The sequence below is a fragment of the Malaya genurostris genome, chromosome 2 (assembly GCF_030247185.1).
Source record: "Malaya genurostris strain Urasoe2022 chromosome 2, Malgen_1.1, whole genome shotgun sequence".
NCBI lineage: Eukaryota > Metazoa > Arthropoda > Insecta > Diptera > Culicidae > Malaya > Malaya genurostris.
The window spans coordinates 212324046-212341863 of record NC_080571.1 but is presented as its reverse complement, the minus strand read 5'-3'; the positions used below and the strand labels follow the sequence as shown (position 1 = coordinate 212341863).

Here is a 17818-nt window from a genome sequence, read left to right as displayed (position 1 = left end):
ACGCACCAGTAGCTTGGCATTTGACATTTTTCCAATAATATACATTCCTGGCGCGTGACAGTAGTAGGAAGACGGAACCGAACAGCAGTTTCATATTCGTTGCGTTCCAGTTTTTGCTATTATTTATAGCTGCTTCAGTCACAGTGAACTAGGCAGGATTGTGTTTTGGAAGTAGACGTGGTGTTTAAGGTTCTACTTACAATCTGAGGAAAGCTTTATTATAGCCAGATGATTCTTCGTGAAAAAACAAAATTTTGTTTGGAAAAATGTATTAAATGAACTGAAATTTCGAAATTATCCAACTTCTTTGTGTAATTGTCAATTCTGATCAATAATCTAAGTCTGGGTTTGTCGCTGTTTCATTCATAAAAGTAATGCCCAAAATTTAGTGAAAATGGCATCAGTGAAGACAACTGACGATAGCGTTTTCTATAGTTATCTTGAAAACAAGTGTTGGTGATTTTTTTGGACCCAAAATCAAGAAAATATCGAGAGAAAAGTAATTCAGAGAAAAAAAATATCACTCATAATCGACAGCATAAACCTTAGAGATGAACTAAAAATATACGAGTTAAATATTTTTCGACAAATATCAAAACTGGCTAAGAATCAGTATTTTCGCTTGAGCCGGAACGTTTTTCTAATTGCAGATTAAAAGACGGCTTTTTGGTTATTTGGTTTCTAGTCAAAACATTTATTTTTCGTGTACGGGCAAAGTTTCGAATGTTTTACCTTCATCTTCAGGGCAAAACGACTACCCTGAAGATGAAAAAGTAACCTTCGAAACGTTGGCCAATTAACAAAAAATAAATGTTTTGACGAGAAACCAATTGACTAAAAAGCCGTCTTTTAATTTGAAACAACATTGATTGTAATATCAAATGTATTTCTAATCAATTGATGGGAAAAAAATCTTCTATTTTAAATTTTTGCATACATAGCTTGTTTTGAATAATTTTTTGTTTTGGTTAATTTATCATTACTTTTGATGAAAAAAAATTATACAAGCTCGTTATTAGCTTCAAAAGTGTTATCCGGACTCTGCTCTATCAAAGAAAAAAAACGAGTTATTGGTTTGCTGAACTGGACGTGGTTGAGATGGTCCAGAAATCATAAAAAAATGTCAAAAAAATAATTATATCCAATCCTAAATTGAAATTTCGTGAGATGGCTGAGACCGTAAAGATATCAGAAGGCAGTGTGTTTACAATTATACATGAACATTTGACCATGAGAAAGTTCTTTTCAAAGTGGGTGCCACGTTTACTAACAGTCGATTAAAAACGTGATTAATCCACCTAGCAGCGAGATGATACCTTTTTTTATCAATCCGCATATGTTTTTTGCATGGATATTCTTAGGTGTTTTAGTTCTCATGACATTATTTTAATTATCGTCGCTTTAAACGGCAAATTGAGATTTTAATCACTCATTACCCTGTAATGTCGAAACTGCAAATCGTATCGAATTTCAATCTTAACATGTGACATTCGATTGAACATTTCATGAGATGTCGAAGTAAGTTCCACTTTAGAGTTTTTCGTCATTATTTTTGGTACTTCCAGAGCTGGTATTAAGGAACTACCATAACTCAAAATGATTCGAATGGCCATAAATTAATACGCCAAACAATTTACATCTTATATATCGGTATGAATTTTAAAAATTTATCATCTGTAATTCCAGAATCGGATAAAATTCATCAATTTTGTATGGAACCTTAAGTCTTTTAATTTGAATTTTTGTTTTTGAAGTTCGATTTGGCCTTTTTGAGAAAATGAATGAGCTTTGAGAATCGATTCGATACCGGAATTCTAAAATCGGTGTACCCGAAATCAGTTAAATTCACCTGAGGAGTGTGTAGACAGTTTTGAGAATTTGTAGTGCGAATTAAACTTTGGGGGTATATTCCGAATCCAAGAACAAATATCGCTTAAACTGAAATAAATTTATTTTGTAATCGACTATCCAAATCTGCAAACCGATAAACCTGATTAATTTATGTGAAATGGACATTTTTATACCGATCACCCTGTATCTCCTAAACCAGAAGTAGGATCTGACTAAAAAGTAAGATGTTTTATAGGATTTTAAGACCTCTTATTTGAATCATAGACGATTTTTAGATTTCATTTGAATCTTAGATCGGATCAGCCATCTACCAGAAAAATGAATTGCATTATTTTAAAACTTGCTTCACATATCATCCTGTGGTTCCGCAATCAGAAGTCGGATCTAAACGTAATTCAGGAACCTTGTTTGGGAGTATACTACTTTTCATATGAGTCTGAGTTTGTAGAAAACGGTTTAGCCATCTCCGAGAAAATTGAGTGAAGCTATTTGTCACACACGCATTTGCTGATCTCGACGAACTGAGTCGTATGGTATATGGAAGTTATGTTTAAGTAGTTTAAATCAACATAATTATGGAATTACTTTCAACTCGAAAATGCTGATATCATCTGGTTAACATATGCGATATTCGAACGATTATGTTGCCAAAAACGAACCGTGCTAAAATCGGTCCGAGGCAAAATGTCATAAAAAAGGTGCTGTACACAGTCTTTTTGGTACTTAGAAACAAATGTATGTAACAGTATAAAATATCGCGTTTCACGTTTGCTCCCAAGCATTGCCTTATCATATAGCGCTCAAAACTCCTACAGCTGGAATAGGGGGAAAAGTCGCTTATACATTAATGTCGATATCTCTGTTGAAAATGGATGGATTTTAACAATCTATGGCTTGTTGGATAGCTATTATCTGGTGGAATCTAAGTATAAAAACATATTCCGTTTTCAAGGTCAAGTGTGACAGATACTGTTAAAAAACTAAACATTTTGACATAAAACTTAACTCTAAAAGTAAACATCCGATCTCAAAACCATTCAATAGCGTTCTGGGTGACGGGGAGACCTTTCATTTGCGACTAGTTTGATCAAAATCGGTCCAACCATCTCTGAGATCTCGATCTCTTAGTTGACAACACACATATACACACACTCGGACATTTGTTCAGTTCGTTGAGCTGAATCGATTGGTATATGATATTCGGCCCTCCGAATTGATCGAATTCTATACCTATTTTTTTATATAAAAAAGGTAAAAACATCAACGTGTTGATAATTCATGTTTTCTAGTAATAAATCAGATTTTTTGCGTCGATATGTGACAATGGATGGAAAGTGGATCCATCACTTCACTTCGGAATCAACAGGATCATCGTTTGAGTGCAGCCGGTGAACATGTTCGAAGCATCCAGAAGAACAACAGTTAGCTGGAAAGGTTATGGTTTCAGTATTTTGGGATTCACATGATATAATTTTCATTGACAATCTTGAGGAAGGAAAAACAAACGATCGTAAATACAATATAAAGTTGTTAGATCTTTAGATAAAAAACATAGAAAAACGACCTCATATGTCGAGGAAAAAAAACCACATAAGTCGATGGCAACGATCGTTAAATTAAACGAACTACGTTTCGATTTGCTTCCTCATCCACTGTATAGACCAGATGTTGCCCCAAGTGACTACTGGCTATTTGCTGATTGCTGATTCGCTATTCATGACTTATTGAGTGATATGTTATCTTGAATTTATTATTTATTTATTTATTTATTATTTATTATTATTAGCTCCATCTGACTTTTGTCTACATGAAATAAAAACTTAAAACTATACACAAAACAGTTAACTAAATACGTGACTTGATTCGTGAAATAAACCGGGTGGAAAACTCCTCGACAGTCGTGAAGGTTCGAACCATTGCAGTAATTGGTTCAAAATACCCAAAAGTAGTGCGATGAAAACGTGGCTGAAGTAAAGTACTACTACGAAGAACTCTCGGAGGAACTCGAAAATTCAACATGGAGAGCTATCAACTTCACCATTCAATAACTTAGCCACAAAACTAGCTTGATGAATACGTCGACGCCGTTCTGATGTATCCATGTTCAATAATCTACAACGATCATCATACGAAGGAAGGTTTATGGGGTAGGTTACGAAGTGCCAATCGAATGAACTTGCGTTGTACATACTCAATCCTTAAACTCCACGTGAATTGATTGGGCAGCCAAACAACAGATGCGTTTTCTAGAATTGGACGGACGAGTGAACAGTATAATGCTTTTAGGCAGTACGGGTCAGTGAAATTCTTTGCAATTTTCGATATGAAACCCAATTGTCGATTAGCTTTTGCGATAACGGCCGTGCAGTGGTGATTGAAAGTGAGTTTTTGATCAAGCAAAGCAGATCACTGATCAGGTCAACTCTTTGGAGGATCGCTCCATAAATATTATACTCAAACATAATTGGCTTCTTGATACGGTGAAACGACACAACTATACATTTCGAAACACTAACAGTTAGCTTATTCCGATGACACCAATCGACGAAGAGGTCCAAAGTAGACTGAAGATGGATGCAATCTTCGGTGGTATGAACGACAAAATACCGTTTCAAATCATCAGTCGGTGTTGAACAGTCGTTCGCACCGCACGCGTATAGCTCTTGGCTCCTGGAATTTTTTTCTGGCTACCTAGAGTTTCATTGATTCAAGGCTTCAGTCTTTTTCAAGGCTACCTGAATCACTAACTAAGTGACTAAGTGATACAAAGAGTGATATTAGAGTGACTAAGTGATACAAAGAGTGATATTAGAGTGACTAAGAAATTAATCAGCCTTTTTTAAGGCTAGCTAGGAGTCTAATCGAAGACTAATTTAGCCTAGTTAATTTAATTTAAAATTTCATTAATTTCAAAAATGCCTGCGTCCAACCGGAAAGGCAACAAGCCTAAGGCTAAAAATAATTCAATACGGAATAAATCACAATCCGTTATTCAACATTTTTCTAATAACATTCACGATCTTATAGAATCTGAATGTAAAAATAAAAGACAACGGACGGATTTCCCTTCCGTTGATCCTATGCCGTCTAACAATATTTACGAGATTCTTCCTGAATCCGACTGTAGCGACATAGAAGAAAATTCTTCAAAAATTCCCAAAATGGACGCTTGTCGTTCTGGGAAGAAACATCAATCTATGCCACCAGTGACGGTGATGATTTCCGACTTCAAAGCATTCCGTACTGAGCTTTCTACTTTTCTCCCGGAAGTAAAAGTCTCATTTCAAATCGGACGAAGAGGTGAATGTCGAGTCTTGGTGGATGGATTGGAAGATTACGAACGTCTTATTCGATATTTGTCCGAAAAACTTCATAAATTTTATTCATATGATATAAAATCAGACAGACCCTTCAAGGCTGTCTTGAAAGGATTATCAAATGATCAAAGTATTGATGAAATTAAAAATGAACTAAAAGAATTGCTTGGTTTTGCCCCTTCCCAAGTAATACTTATGAAAAAAAGAGCGAATGGTACTTCTAAACCACGCTCTGGAATTTCCCATGAACTTTACCTAATACACTTCAATCGAAGTGATGTAAACAATTTGAAAACTTTAGAAAAAGTACGTTTCATTTCCCACATTAAAATTCATTGGGAACATTATAAACGGCATAATCGTATTGCTAACTTAACGCAATGTCGTCGTTGCCAAGGCTTCGGTCATGGAACCAAAAATTGTCATATGGATATACGGTGTTTGAATTGTGGTAAATCGCATTCGAAAGACGTTTGTCCAATGAATGAAACCACTGATAAATTTTCATGTTCAAATTGCAATGGAAATCATAAATCCAATTATTTGAAATGTCCTGTCAGGGAAAAAATTTTAAACGCTCGTTCGCTTAGACAACAAGTCAAATCAACGACCTTAAATTTACAGAATATACCTGAAAATTCTTCTAAGGCACCTGCCAATTCGTCTTCTAACGAAAACAATTTATTGACAGGTAGATCGACCTCGTCATCATCTTCTTCTAATGTCAGTTATGCTGGTATATTAGGTAGAAATCTATCTCCTATTTCTTCTAATGTAAATAATCAAAACACAGGACCGCCTTGCAGTTCTTCTTCTAACGAAATCAATTTATTAATAGGTAGACCGGCCAAATCATCTTCTTCTAATGGCAGTCTACCTACAAATATTCCTTCAATGCCATTCGCTTCTTTAAATGAAGTCGATTTAGGCGATATAACTGAAAATAAAATGATCTACCTACAAGATCAACTTTTTCAAATGATCATCCAAATGAATTCGACTTCATCACTTTTTGAAGCATTTCAAATCGGATGGAAATTTGCAAATAATATTATAATGAATTTAAAATTTAACAGTGATGTTAAATAATTATTTGAATATTTTAAATTGGAATGCTCGATCTTTGAAATCGAGTGAAGATGAATTTTATAATTTTCTCAAAGTTCACAAAATTCATATTGCCATTGTGACAGAAACTTTTCTTAAACCAAATGTAAAATTGAAAAGTAATCCACATTATGTGGTTCATCGATTTGACAGGTTTACTGGAATTGGTGGTGGAGTTGCCATTTTTGTCCAACGGCAAATTAAACATCGAATTTTACCTTCTTTCAATACTAAAGTTATTGAAAGCTTGGGAATCGAAGTTGAAACCATTCATGGAATTTATTTCATCGCTGGAGCATATTTGCCATTCCAATGCACCGGCGAACAATTAAATTTCTTTAAAGGCGATTTGCAAAAACTTACAAGATATCGATCGAAATTTTTCGTAATAGGGGACTTAAATGCTAAGCATGTCCAGTGGAATTGTAGGCAAAATAACAGTAATGGTAAAATACTTCATAATCAACTCTCAGCTGGTTACTTTACAGTTCTTCATCCCAGTAATCCTACTTGTTTCTCTTCCGTGAAAAACCCGTCTACAATTGATCTGGTTCTAACAGATCAAAGTCACATTTGTAGTGAACCGATTACTCATGCTGATTTTGACTCAGATCATCTTCCTGTAACATTCAGACTTTCCAACGAAGCTATAATTAATCCAATTAGTTCTATTTTCAACTATCATAGAGCTAATTGGTTGGATTACAGATCTCACATTGAAAATCATGTGGATCATGAAACTATTTTAGAAAATTCTGCGGATATCGACACAGCAATTGATAATTTGAATCATTATATTATCGAAGCTAGAAATCTTTCAGTTCCCAAAGCTCAAACTAAATTAAATTCTCCTATCATCGATGACAATCTTCAACTGCTCATTCGGTTGAAGAATGTTCGTCGACGACAATATCAACGTTCTCGTGATCCTGCTATGAAAAACATAGTTAAGGATTTACAAAAAGAAATTAAACATAGATTTACTCTTTTGCGAAATGAAAATTTCGCTAAAGAAGTTGAACAAATTAAACCATATTCTAAACCTTTCTGGAAACTTTCTAAGGTTCTTAAGAAACCTCAGAAACCAATTCCTGCTCTCAAGGAAGGAAATCAAATACTTCTTACAAATGGTGAAAAAGCTCAAAAACTTGCTCAGCAGTTCGAGAGTGTCCACAATTTTAATTTAAACGTTGTGAGTCCTATTGAAAATGAAGTCTCACTGAAGTATGATCATATTTCAACCCAAGTGTTATCACACGATGACATTATTGAGACGAATTTTGATGAAATTAAATCAATTATTAGGAAACTCAAAAACATGAAGGCTCCTGGTAATGATGGAATTTTTAATATTCTTATTAAAAATCTTCCCGATGTTGCCTTGAGACTCCTGGTTAAAATTTTCAACAAGTGTTTTTCATTAGCTTACTTCCCAAAAAGATGGAAAAACGCTAAAGTAATTCCTATCCTAAAACCTGATAAAAACCCAGCAGAAACATCAAGTTATCGCCCAATTAGTTTACTTTCTTCTATCAGTAAACTTTTTGAAAAAATTATCTTGTTAAGAATGATGACTCATATAAATGAGAATTCAATTTTTTTACCAGAGCAGTTTGGATTTCGTCATGAACATTCAACTACTCATCAACTTGTCAGAGTAACGAACATGATAAAATCAAATAAATCTTCTGGGTTATCCACTGGAGTTGCTTTTCTAGACATAGAAAAAGCATTCGACAGTGTTTGGCACAAAGGTTTAATAGCAAAAATGTCTGATTTCCAGTTTCCTATTTATTTGATCAAAATGATTCAAAATTATTTAACTGATCGTACTCTTCAGGTTAGCTATCAGAATTGTAAATCTGAATTGCTACCCGTACGAGCCGGTGTTCCGCAGGGTTCGAGTGTAGCTCCAATCTTGTATAATATTTTCACTTCTGATCTTCCAAATCTACCCGTTGGTTGTCAGAAATCGCTATTCTGTGACGACACAAGTCTGTTAGCCACAGGTAGAAATCTAAGAGTGATCTGCAGTCGCCTACAAAGAAGTTTAAATATTTTCAGTGATTATCTGTCAAAATGGAAAATTAAACCAAATGCAGCAAAAACGCAATTAATTATCTTTCCTCACAAGCCAAGAGCTTCTTTTCTAAAACCAAACAATAATCACATTCTCAAATTGAATGGCTTGGAATTGACATGGTCTGATCAAGCTAAATACTTAGGTTTAACGTATGACAAAAAACTCACTTTCAAGGATCACATTGAAGGAATCCAGGCAAAGTGTAATAAATATATTAAATGTTTATATCCTCTTATAAACAGAAATTCTAAGCTCTGTCTAAAAAACAAATTGTTAATTTATAAACAAATTTTCAGACCAGCCATGCTTTATGCGGTACCAATTTGGTCAAGCTGTTGTTCCACCAGGAAGAAAACGCTTCAAAGGATTCAGAATAAAATTCTGAAAATGATTCTGAAGCGTCCTCCCTGGTTTAGTACAAATGAGTTACACAGATTCACAAATATAGAACCATTAGATGTAATGTCACATAATATTATAAGCAAATTCCGACAAAAATCGATGCAATCTTCAATTGAATCGATTCGCTCTCTGTATTAGTTAGTAAGTTAGTATATAAGTTCCTTTTCCCCATTACACAATACAAGTAGGTTTAGAATTTTCCCTACACAAAAATCTCAGAATTGCGGAAGCAAATGATGTCTTCATGGTAATAACCAAATCATATATATATATATATATATATATATATATATATATATATATATATATATATATATATATATATATATATATATATATATATATATATATATATATATATATATATATATATATATATATATATATATATATATATATATATATATATATATATATATATATATATATATATAACAGGGCTGAAAAGTCACCACTTGTGGCTGAACACCCAATTTAAATCTTAATAATTTAATTTTAACTCATATTCCAATAAATAGTTATTAAAAAAAAAAAAAAAAAAAAAAAAAAAAAAAAAAAAAAAAAAAAAAAAACCGTTTCAAATCATCGGCATATGCAATCCTACAACCAGACTGAAGTCGTAGCATCACATCGTTGAAATACAAGATGAATAACAATGGGCCTAGGTTGCTACCTTGTGGCACACCAGATGAATTTGTGAAATTCGAACACGTTGTCGAGTCGAGTTTAACGCGGAGGGTTCTATCCGTCAAGTAAGATTGCAGCCAATTGGTAAATCGTCCAGATACCCGAAACTTGAATAGCTTGGCTATGAGAATGTCGTGATTGATCGAATCAAAAGCTGTTTTCAGATCAGTATATATAGTGTCGATCTGGAATCCGAGTTCCAAATTTTCAAAACAAGTAGAGGTGAAACTTAAAAGATTCATTGTCACTGAACGCTTGGCCATGAATCCATGCTGATCTTTCGATATATAGCATTTAATCGCTTCGAGGAGAACACCACTTACGACAATTTCAAAAATTTTTGAAGCAGCTGATAAACTAGTAATTCCTCTGTAGTTTACCGTATTACGCTTATCTCCTTTTTTGTAAACGGGAACCGTTAACGATTGCTTCCAAATAGCGGGAAAACGTGAATCAATTAGTGATTGGTTGTATATAACATATTATTAAAAATTTCCGCAACATTCTTTAAAAAACTGTTCATTGAATAGAAACAGAGAAGTTTGTTCAATCGTAAACTAAAATAACCTGCAAATCCCTGTAACTCCGGAAATTCGAATCTGGATAAAATTCAATAGCAGCCTATAGGGCAATAATGCTTTTTAATTAATCCTAAGCTAGTGAAAATTGGTTTAACTAAAATCTGCCAAAGTCTGAGAAGATGAAGTGAGATCCTTTTTGTATCTTTATTATCGCCTTCAAAGTACTCTCCTCCTGCGGCAATACATGCATGCCAACGCTTGATCCAATTTTCCATACAAGTTTTATAGGCCGCCGAAGGTATGGCCTTTAGTTCACGCAGCGAATTCTCTTTTATGGTCTCTATGGTCTCAAAACGCGTTCCCCGCAATGGCAATTTGAGTCTGGGGAAGAGGAAAAAGTCACAAGGGGCCATATCTGAAGAGTATGGTGCTTGGTTGATGATATTGGTTGAGGTTTTGGCCAAAAACTGCGACACAACCAACGCTGTGTGAGCCGGCGCATTATCGTGGTGGTGGTCCAGCCGAGAAGCGACGCGTTTCAAACCCAAAACATCAGTTTAAATGTGTTCGGCTGATCCGTAAGAGATGCCCAACAACACAGCAATCTCTCTAATCGGTACAGAACGATTTTGCAACACGATTTGCTTCGCCGATTCAATGTTTTCTTCAGTAACAGATGTTGTTGAGCGGCCAGGGATCTCATCATGATCCAAGCTTGTACGACCACCTTTGAAGCGTTTATATCACTCGCATGCCTGTGTTTATCCTAGACATGATTCACCAAAGGCCTTTTCTAACATTTTCAACGTTCGGAACACTTATATCCATTTGCAACACAAAATTTGATGCACGCACGTTGTTCTAAATTTTCATCCATTATAGAAATCGCCTCACGAAAAATTTTCAACTTCTTTGTATAGACGTGAAACAAAAACTAATCGTACGATATGCGTCAAAATTTGACAGAATGTGTATAAAAGTGTTGTCAACTTTGAGAGAATAAAAGTTCACCGATTGGACAAGGGTTGGAATTTTAAAATGAAAATTCCGGTTCTTTTTTGATCATAAGGTAAAACTTCTAATACTCTTCACCCTATATTTCCGGTAGCGGAAGTCGGATCCGGATGTAAAGACCTTTTATTTGAATTTAAACTTGTGATGTAAGGTCGCTGAGAAAAGTAAGTGTGTTCCATTTTGAAGTATATGACCACTATTTCCGGTGTTTCCGGAATCGAAAACCGGGAATCAGTGCTCTTGACCGTCTACTATTAATGACTACCGATTGGAATAATTTTAGTCCAGTTTTGAAATTCTTCAAAAATTTCTAATTCGCCGCTTCCAGTGCTTTTTTAGTAATAAATATTTAATTTTTGAACGCACTCTAACGCTTCGGTGTCATATGTTTTTAAAATGTGGACGACCACAACATTTCATTTTTTCTAAACAAAATTGACCATCAACCATGCGTTTCCATTGAAGCTCTATCAGAAGGAAACGCATGATGTTTAGTTCTAGTAGTTATGCACCATGCGTTTCGCAGCTTACCACTCCATGTCCCTTAGTTTTTTTTAACCGTTCCTTTTCTAATGGCCGCAAAATATTTCAGTTATGGAAGTTGTTTGCCTTTCGTCATGCTTTGAAGTCATTACCTTAGCTAGCTGCCATTCATGCTTGCGACATCTCGAGAGGTTAAGCTTTTGACATTTTATTACCCTATTCCGAGTAGTTCTCGGTTTTTCGCGATGTGCGAGCTAAATTTTGAACGGAAATTAAATGTCGAATTAAAACAGTAGACATGAGGCCATACACTGATTTTTAAAATGAAAATTTTGCAGTTTTTGTAATGCATATAAGTTCAATAATTATAATTATAACGAATATAGAATTTTCATCATTTCTTTATTATATTTTATGCTGCAATTTTTTGATAGACCCAATCGTAAATGGTTAGAAAAAATGCTGTCATATCTGTCGGTCGTGACGACGGGATGGAGTTTATCTATCAAAGCAATACGAAAAATAAGGATATTGTAAGCCAGGCTTCTCCATTGAAATATCACTTTCGATAAACCCTCCTTCATATTTCAATTTTGTGACAAGTGTGCAATTTCCAGCTATTTTACCAGCCTTTAAGAGCGATGATGGCAGTGCATTCACTCAACACGACTATAGAACATAGTTTTGAGTGTCCCTCTACTGAAATGTAGGTTCGTTTAGCTGGACCAGAAAGTCTTTCTCGTTTAATGCATTTTCTTACAGGATACGAGTCTGCAAATGGTTCTCCTTCGTTGGTGTGATGTGTTTGCCTGTTGCAAATTAGAAAGAGAGAGAAAAAAAAACACTAAAGCGAAAACATGACACCGAAGGAACTGATTGTGATGCTTTCAAGCTAAAAATGGATTAGCTGAACAAAATGCGATTTTTCACTCCTTTTTCTATCTGTCTCTATTTTCACATGTGCTGCCTTCCGGACCTGACTGTGTGTGTGTGCACTGTTCGATGATGGCATCCATTGAACCCAACAGCGCATAATGGATTCGGCAGAGCAGGCTGCTCTTTCGGAGTCAGATCCGGAGTCTGGTGCCAGCAAGGGTCACGCGGGAGCTTTTTACGATGCGAGACGAATTAACGAGTATCAATCGGATGGACGATTGGCGGACGGGTCACGACAGATGCTGTTGAGACACATGCGAAGGTTCGAAGGCTACCCGGTTAATATCAGTCTCAGCTCGGTGCTCGTGCCTGGCGGGGTGAATATTGATGGTAATTCACGAATTTTATCTAGCGTAACGCATAACTGAATCATAATATCCCCCCTTCCTCTCGTCCCGGTCTTTCCCACACAGATTCGGAAACGCAAGCCGCTATCAAGTGGTCTTCGCATTTAGATCCCCTTTTTGCGAACAATATTGAGCGCGATTCGGCCCTGTCTTGGCAGTATTTTGGATCCAGTACCGGGTTTCTCCGCAGGTTCCCTGGTACGGCTTGGCCTCCGGAAACATCGTACGGTAGTAAAGAGATCAGTGACTTTCGAACCGAGGACTGGTTCATACAAGCCGCTTCCTCACCGAAAGACGTGGTATGTGATGCGTATTTTTATTCACTTGTTGCTGGAGCTGCGAAGGATGTAACTTTATTATTGTTTTTTATTCGCAGATTATTCTGTTGGATTCTTCGGGGTCGATGACTGGCAAGGAATACCAGTTGGCAATGGCCACGGCATCTGCTATAATGGATACTTTGGGAGACGATGATTTTTTCAATTTGGTTTCGTTTTCTGACCAAGCAAGAGTGATTGTACCTTGTTTCCAAGACAAGATGGTAAATTTTCCTTTGATCCGATAACTATGTTTAAGACCATTTCGAACTACTGTCTCAACGATATTTTATCGCAGGTTCGAGCCACTCCGGACAATTTGAAGGAAGTAAAAACGGCTATTCAAACGGTGGAATGCGAAAATACAGCAAACTTTTCAGCAGCATTGGAGACTGCATTTGAATTACTTCGAAGGGTAAAAAAATATTTTTTTCAATTTTTAACATATTGGCTAATGTATACTTGTTATTTTCAGTACAATCAAAGTTCTCAAGGTAGCCAGTGTAATCAAGCTATCATGCTGATCACGGACGGTCCAAGTGATACATTCTCGGATATTATCAAACACTACAATCATCCTCACATGCCGGTTCGAATCTTTACTTATTTAATTGGAAAGGACAAAAGCAGTGGACAGAACATGTATCAGATGGCCTGTGAAAATAAGGGTAATCTTGATTCATTACTGATAAAGCCGATTTTAATTATTGTTATTACCACTTCCAGGATTCTACGTGCAGATCAACAGCATCGAGGAGGCAAAGATGAAGGTAGTTGAATACGCACTCGTGATGGCTCGTCCCATGGTTCTGTACCAAGCCGATCATCCGGTTCACTGGAGCCCGGTGTTCACCGGAGGTCGTAGCGGGATACTTGGCCGTGAAAGTGAGAACCGACGAAAACTGGTTACTACAGTTTCCACTCCGGTGTTCGACCGACGGAATCACACTGCTAGGGCAGCTAATTTATTGGGAGTAGTTGGTACCGATGTTCCTATCGAAGAAATTCAAAAGATGATTCCTCAACACAAGCTAGGCGTCAACGGGTATTCATTTGTGGTGGATAATAACGGTCGAGTTCTGTATCATCCGGATCTGCGGCCACTCAGTGATAACGGACAGTACAGTGCTAGTTTGAAACACAAATATAACTCGGTAGATTTGACCGAAGTTGAATTACCGGAAGTGGACAACCCTAGCAATGGAATTACCGATCGTCACGAGCACAGATATACCAATTTACTCCAGGAGGTAAGGCATTGTGTATGGTACCAAAAACTCACTTTCCCTATATCAGTGGTATATGAGTGTGATGTCAGTTTAATTTCTTGAGTTTGCTGATATTCTTTCAACGTCTAATTTCTCTTGCAGCTTCGAAATGAAATGGTTCTACAAAAAGAAGGAGAAAATGAGTTGACTGTGCTAACGCACATGGATGGCATGAAGCGTGTTGCCATGAGACCCCAAAAGTAAGATCGGTTTAATTGTAAGGGAGCAATAATCCATTTTTATTCTTACTCTACTAGATATTTTTACGGACCTATTGAGGGAACTCCATTTTCTTTGGGAATCGCTTTGCCTGATAACTATGGCATTCACGAACTCAATGCCCAACAGGAGATTCGGCATTCCCATACCAACGGTAAACGTATGAGTACCAATTTGGCAATTTTTTGCTGATAATCTGTCTTTGCAGTTACCGAACACTTACAAGGTAACAGTTGGAAAGTCCATCCTGACTGGGTGTACTGTGAGTACAACAGCCTAAAGGATGTGGAAAGCAATGGCGAGAGTACGATGGAATCCACCTACCGCGATAAGGACGAAAATTTCGATACTCCCGAGGAGCAAGTACTCCACTTTCTGGCTCGCGTCGGCAGGCCTGGCTGGAAGTGGATGTCGGTAAGCTGTTTAGACTTTGCACTGTTTCTAGCGTCAACTGTGAAGCACTTTCCTAACGAGTTCTCGCTTTTACAGGTACGTCCGCGGTCTCCTCAGCCGCATCACGGTCACGGTGGTATTCCGGTAGGGCATTACGCTCAGCATCATTTCAATTCGCAGGGTTCGCGTAAAGCGGAACCGTATTACTGCGATCGTACTCTCGTTCAGAGCTTGGTGCGTGACGCTATCGTGACGGATGGGTTGGATCGTGCGCCAACTCATCCGGCTAGAAAGGAAGACAGGAGGTAAGGTTGACTGTGTTGTTTTTAGGTGCTGAGAGAAGCTTTTGGTTGGATTGATCGATGCTAGAAGAAGATAGTAGCTAAAATTTTTCAATTAAGGCAGCCTTAGAAATTATAAACACGTTCAGAACTGCCGGAAGTAACCGATGTAGTAATTAATACTTTTCGAGACTGGTAAATTTTTTCTAGCTTTTGTATGGCCACATTGCACACTGTGATGAATTGCTTTAATGAAAAGTAACTCTATTTTCGAACAGAAAGATTTGGAGTTTTGAAACTAATTTAAAGTATTAGCTTGGTACTTTCTATTTATTTTGTTTGTTTATTGACAAATTGGATCAGGCCATTTACGGTTCGTATCGCCTAAATAAAGTTTTAAAACATTTGTTCACGTTTGAATACGGTTCGTTTTTGATATTTATTAGGTTTTTTATCGTGACGACACAAATGAACAAGTATTCATCCTTGACAGTTCAGCGGTACTGTTTACAAACAAGCTTAAATAAAAATCGAAAAGCACATCTAAAACAATCATCTTTACACTTTGCAACTAGTCACCCTTATTTAATAAATATCAAAAACGAACCGTATTCAATCTTGAACAAATGTTTTAAAACTTTATTAAGGCGATACGGACCGTAAATGGTCTGATCCAATTTGTCAATAAACAAACAAAATAAATTTCTGTTTACAAACAGTACTGCTGAACTGTCAAAATGTGTTCATCCGATTGAGGTTAGCAGTGACGGTAAGAAACCTAATAGACACCAGTGCGAGAGCGAACTTCTCTCGGTGATCTGTCTGAGAATTAATGGTTAGCTCGCTGCTGTGGGGACTCTCTCTGAAGCAACAAACGGTCGCTTATTCTCGTTTCGCGATCCGATTCTGTATTGGCAGTGGATAATTGCGATAGAATCATTTTATTATTGCCGCTTATTATAACTATGTGCATATAACCTTTGTATAAGTTGTGTCTATGAAAATGTATGTGAATGCAAGGGTTTTGAAATATTGCAACCTAGTATGAGAATCATCAAGTTGAATCATCGATTCGATTTTCTGCGATAATTGTCAACTTGCGATTTTCTCTTGGGAAATTCTACACAGCAACGACTGTAATTTTTTTTAAGGGCGTGAAATACTCAGAGTATGAAGTGGATCGAAGAAATATAGAAAAATTCTTTCGCGGTTCATGCATTGAGAGACACGATTTCTTGTAGCATCTTCTAACGGATTGAAAATGTTGTATACAATATAGATAGCAATATAACAGGTTCTGTCAAATTTTCGGCGATCACCAACACTAGTTGGTCACGCAAATTCTCAAGTCCATCAGGTTCAACATCGAGCCGACCTTCACTATATTCAAATTCTTAAGTTTGAACTCAACCCGTTTAGAACTTCACCTGGACGCGTGCCTCGAACCTGAAGATTTATTCGTTCTACTGCCCACCAAGTAGAAAACAATTATTAAAATTCTGCGACAATCAACATTTTTGCAGTAAACTCGATAGTTAAATATAAAATAGATAGAAATGATACAAAAAATAATTTGCTTCCAATCTCAACGCGGTAGAAATTAATTGTTAATTCACGATCCTATCGTTCAAACATTGGGTAAGCAAAACTACAACAAAAAACCTCACATATTATTGCTCAACCGGAGAAATAAAGTGAGATCGACTGGTAGAGGAATGAAGTTTTTGAGTGCGAAATTGGATCACAGGGGATCAACTAAAATGTGAACTTAACCGACCGTGTACAGTCAGATCAAATACCAAGTTCTTTTCTAGCAGGAAGTCTTCTGCGTTATGGATTATAACATCCATAGTAGTTCAGTTGGCAGAGCGATTTTCCTGGATTGGAGAAGGTTGCGGACGGATTTATAACTGTCTCTGAAAGCTTATGACGCCAGATTTTGGATTTTATTATTTTCATTTTATCAGTCATAATCTCAGGGACAACACTATGATTTTTTTAAGAGCTCACTCAAAAGTAACTTTTCGAGTAACTTTGCGACTCTCAAGCGGCGAGTTTTGGTGATAAAGATGTGCACGACTGTGTTTATTACATTTGTTAGTATTTGGTTCTATGATTGTTCGAAAAACTTCCAAGTCTTCTCACCCAGTGATAACTAAGCGATATCTAGATCTGGATTCTGGTCCTGAACACTGGATTGAAATATTGAACTGTCGAACAAGGTTTATGGAATCAGAATAATGAATCTGAACCTGGATTCTTTAAAGAGACTCCGAATATGGATTTTGAACTTGAACCAGAATTCAGTACTTATATTCGGAACATGGATCTCGATTCTAGACCTGAAGTTGGATTGAGAATCGGAACTGCTGACAGAGACCTTAAACTATATTGTGGACTTGGATTCTGCGTCAGAATTCTTTTTTCTGAACTTCTGACAGAGTTTCCGTAACTAAACTTTGAACCTATTTTGCACTTTAACTGTGAACCTGCATTAGATCAAAGACATCATATTAACAAGATATCCAGCTCTCACATTTTCCGAACAAATAATTGGCAACATCCTTTTTTGCGAGCATGTCGCCACCAGGC

At 36.5% G+C, this 17818-nt stretch overlaps 1 protein-coding gene across 2 annotated transcripts in view; it reads left to right on the top strand.

The window, feature by feature from the left end:
• Positions 1 to 17818, top strand: part of LOC131427405 (voltage-dependent calcium channel subunit alpha-2/delta-4) — a 120246-nt gene that overhangs the window by 80430 nt on the left and 21998 nt on the right. For both annotated transcript variants that reach the window (XM_058590563.1, XM_058590564.1), the window contains exons 4-13: positions 12494 to 12731; positions 12815 to 13047; positions 13125 to 13289; positions 13364 to 13480; positions 13541 to 13733; positions 13792 to 14315; positions 14436 to 14533; positions 14591 to 14706; positions 14761 to 14966; positions 15042 to 15250. In XM_058590563.1, coding sequence (XP_058446546.1) covers positions 12494 to 12731; positions 12815 to 13047; positions 13125 to 13289; positions 13364 to 13480; positions 13541 to 13733; positions 13792 to 14315; positions 14436 to 14533; positions 14591 to 14706; positions 14761 to 14966; positions 15042 to 15250 — 2099 coding nt within the window. The remainder of the gene's footprint in view (positions 1 to 12493; positions 12732 to 12814; positions 13048 to 13124; positions 13290 to 13363; positions 13481 to 13540; positions 13734 to 13791; positions 14316 to 14435; positions 14534 to 14590; positions 14707 to 14760; positions 14967 to 15041; positions 15251 to 17818) is intronic.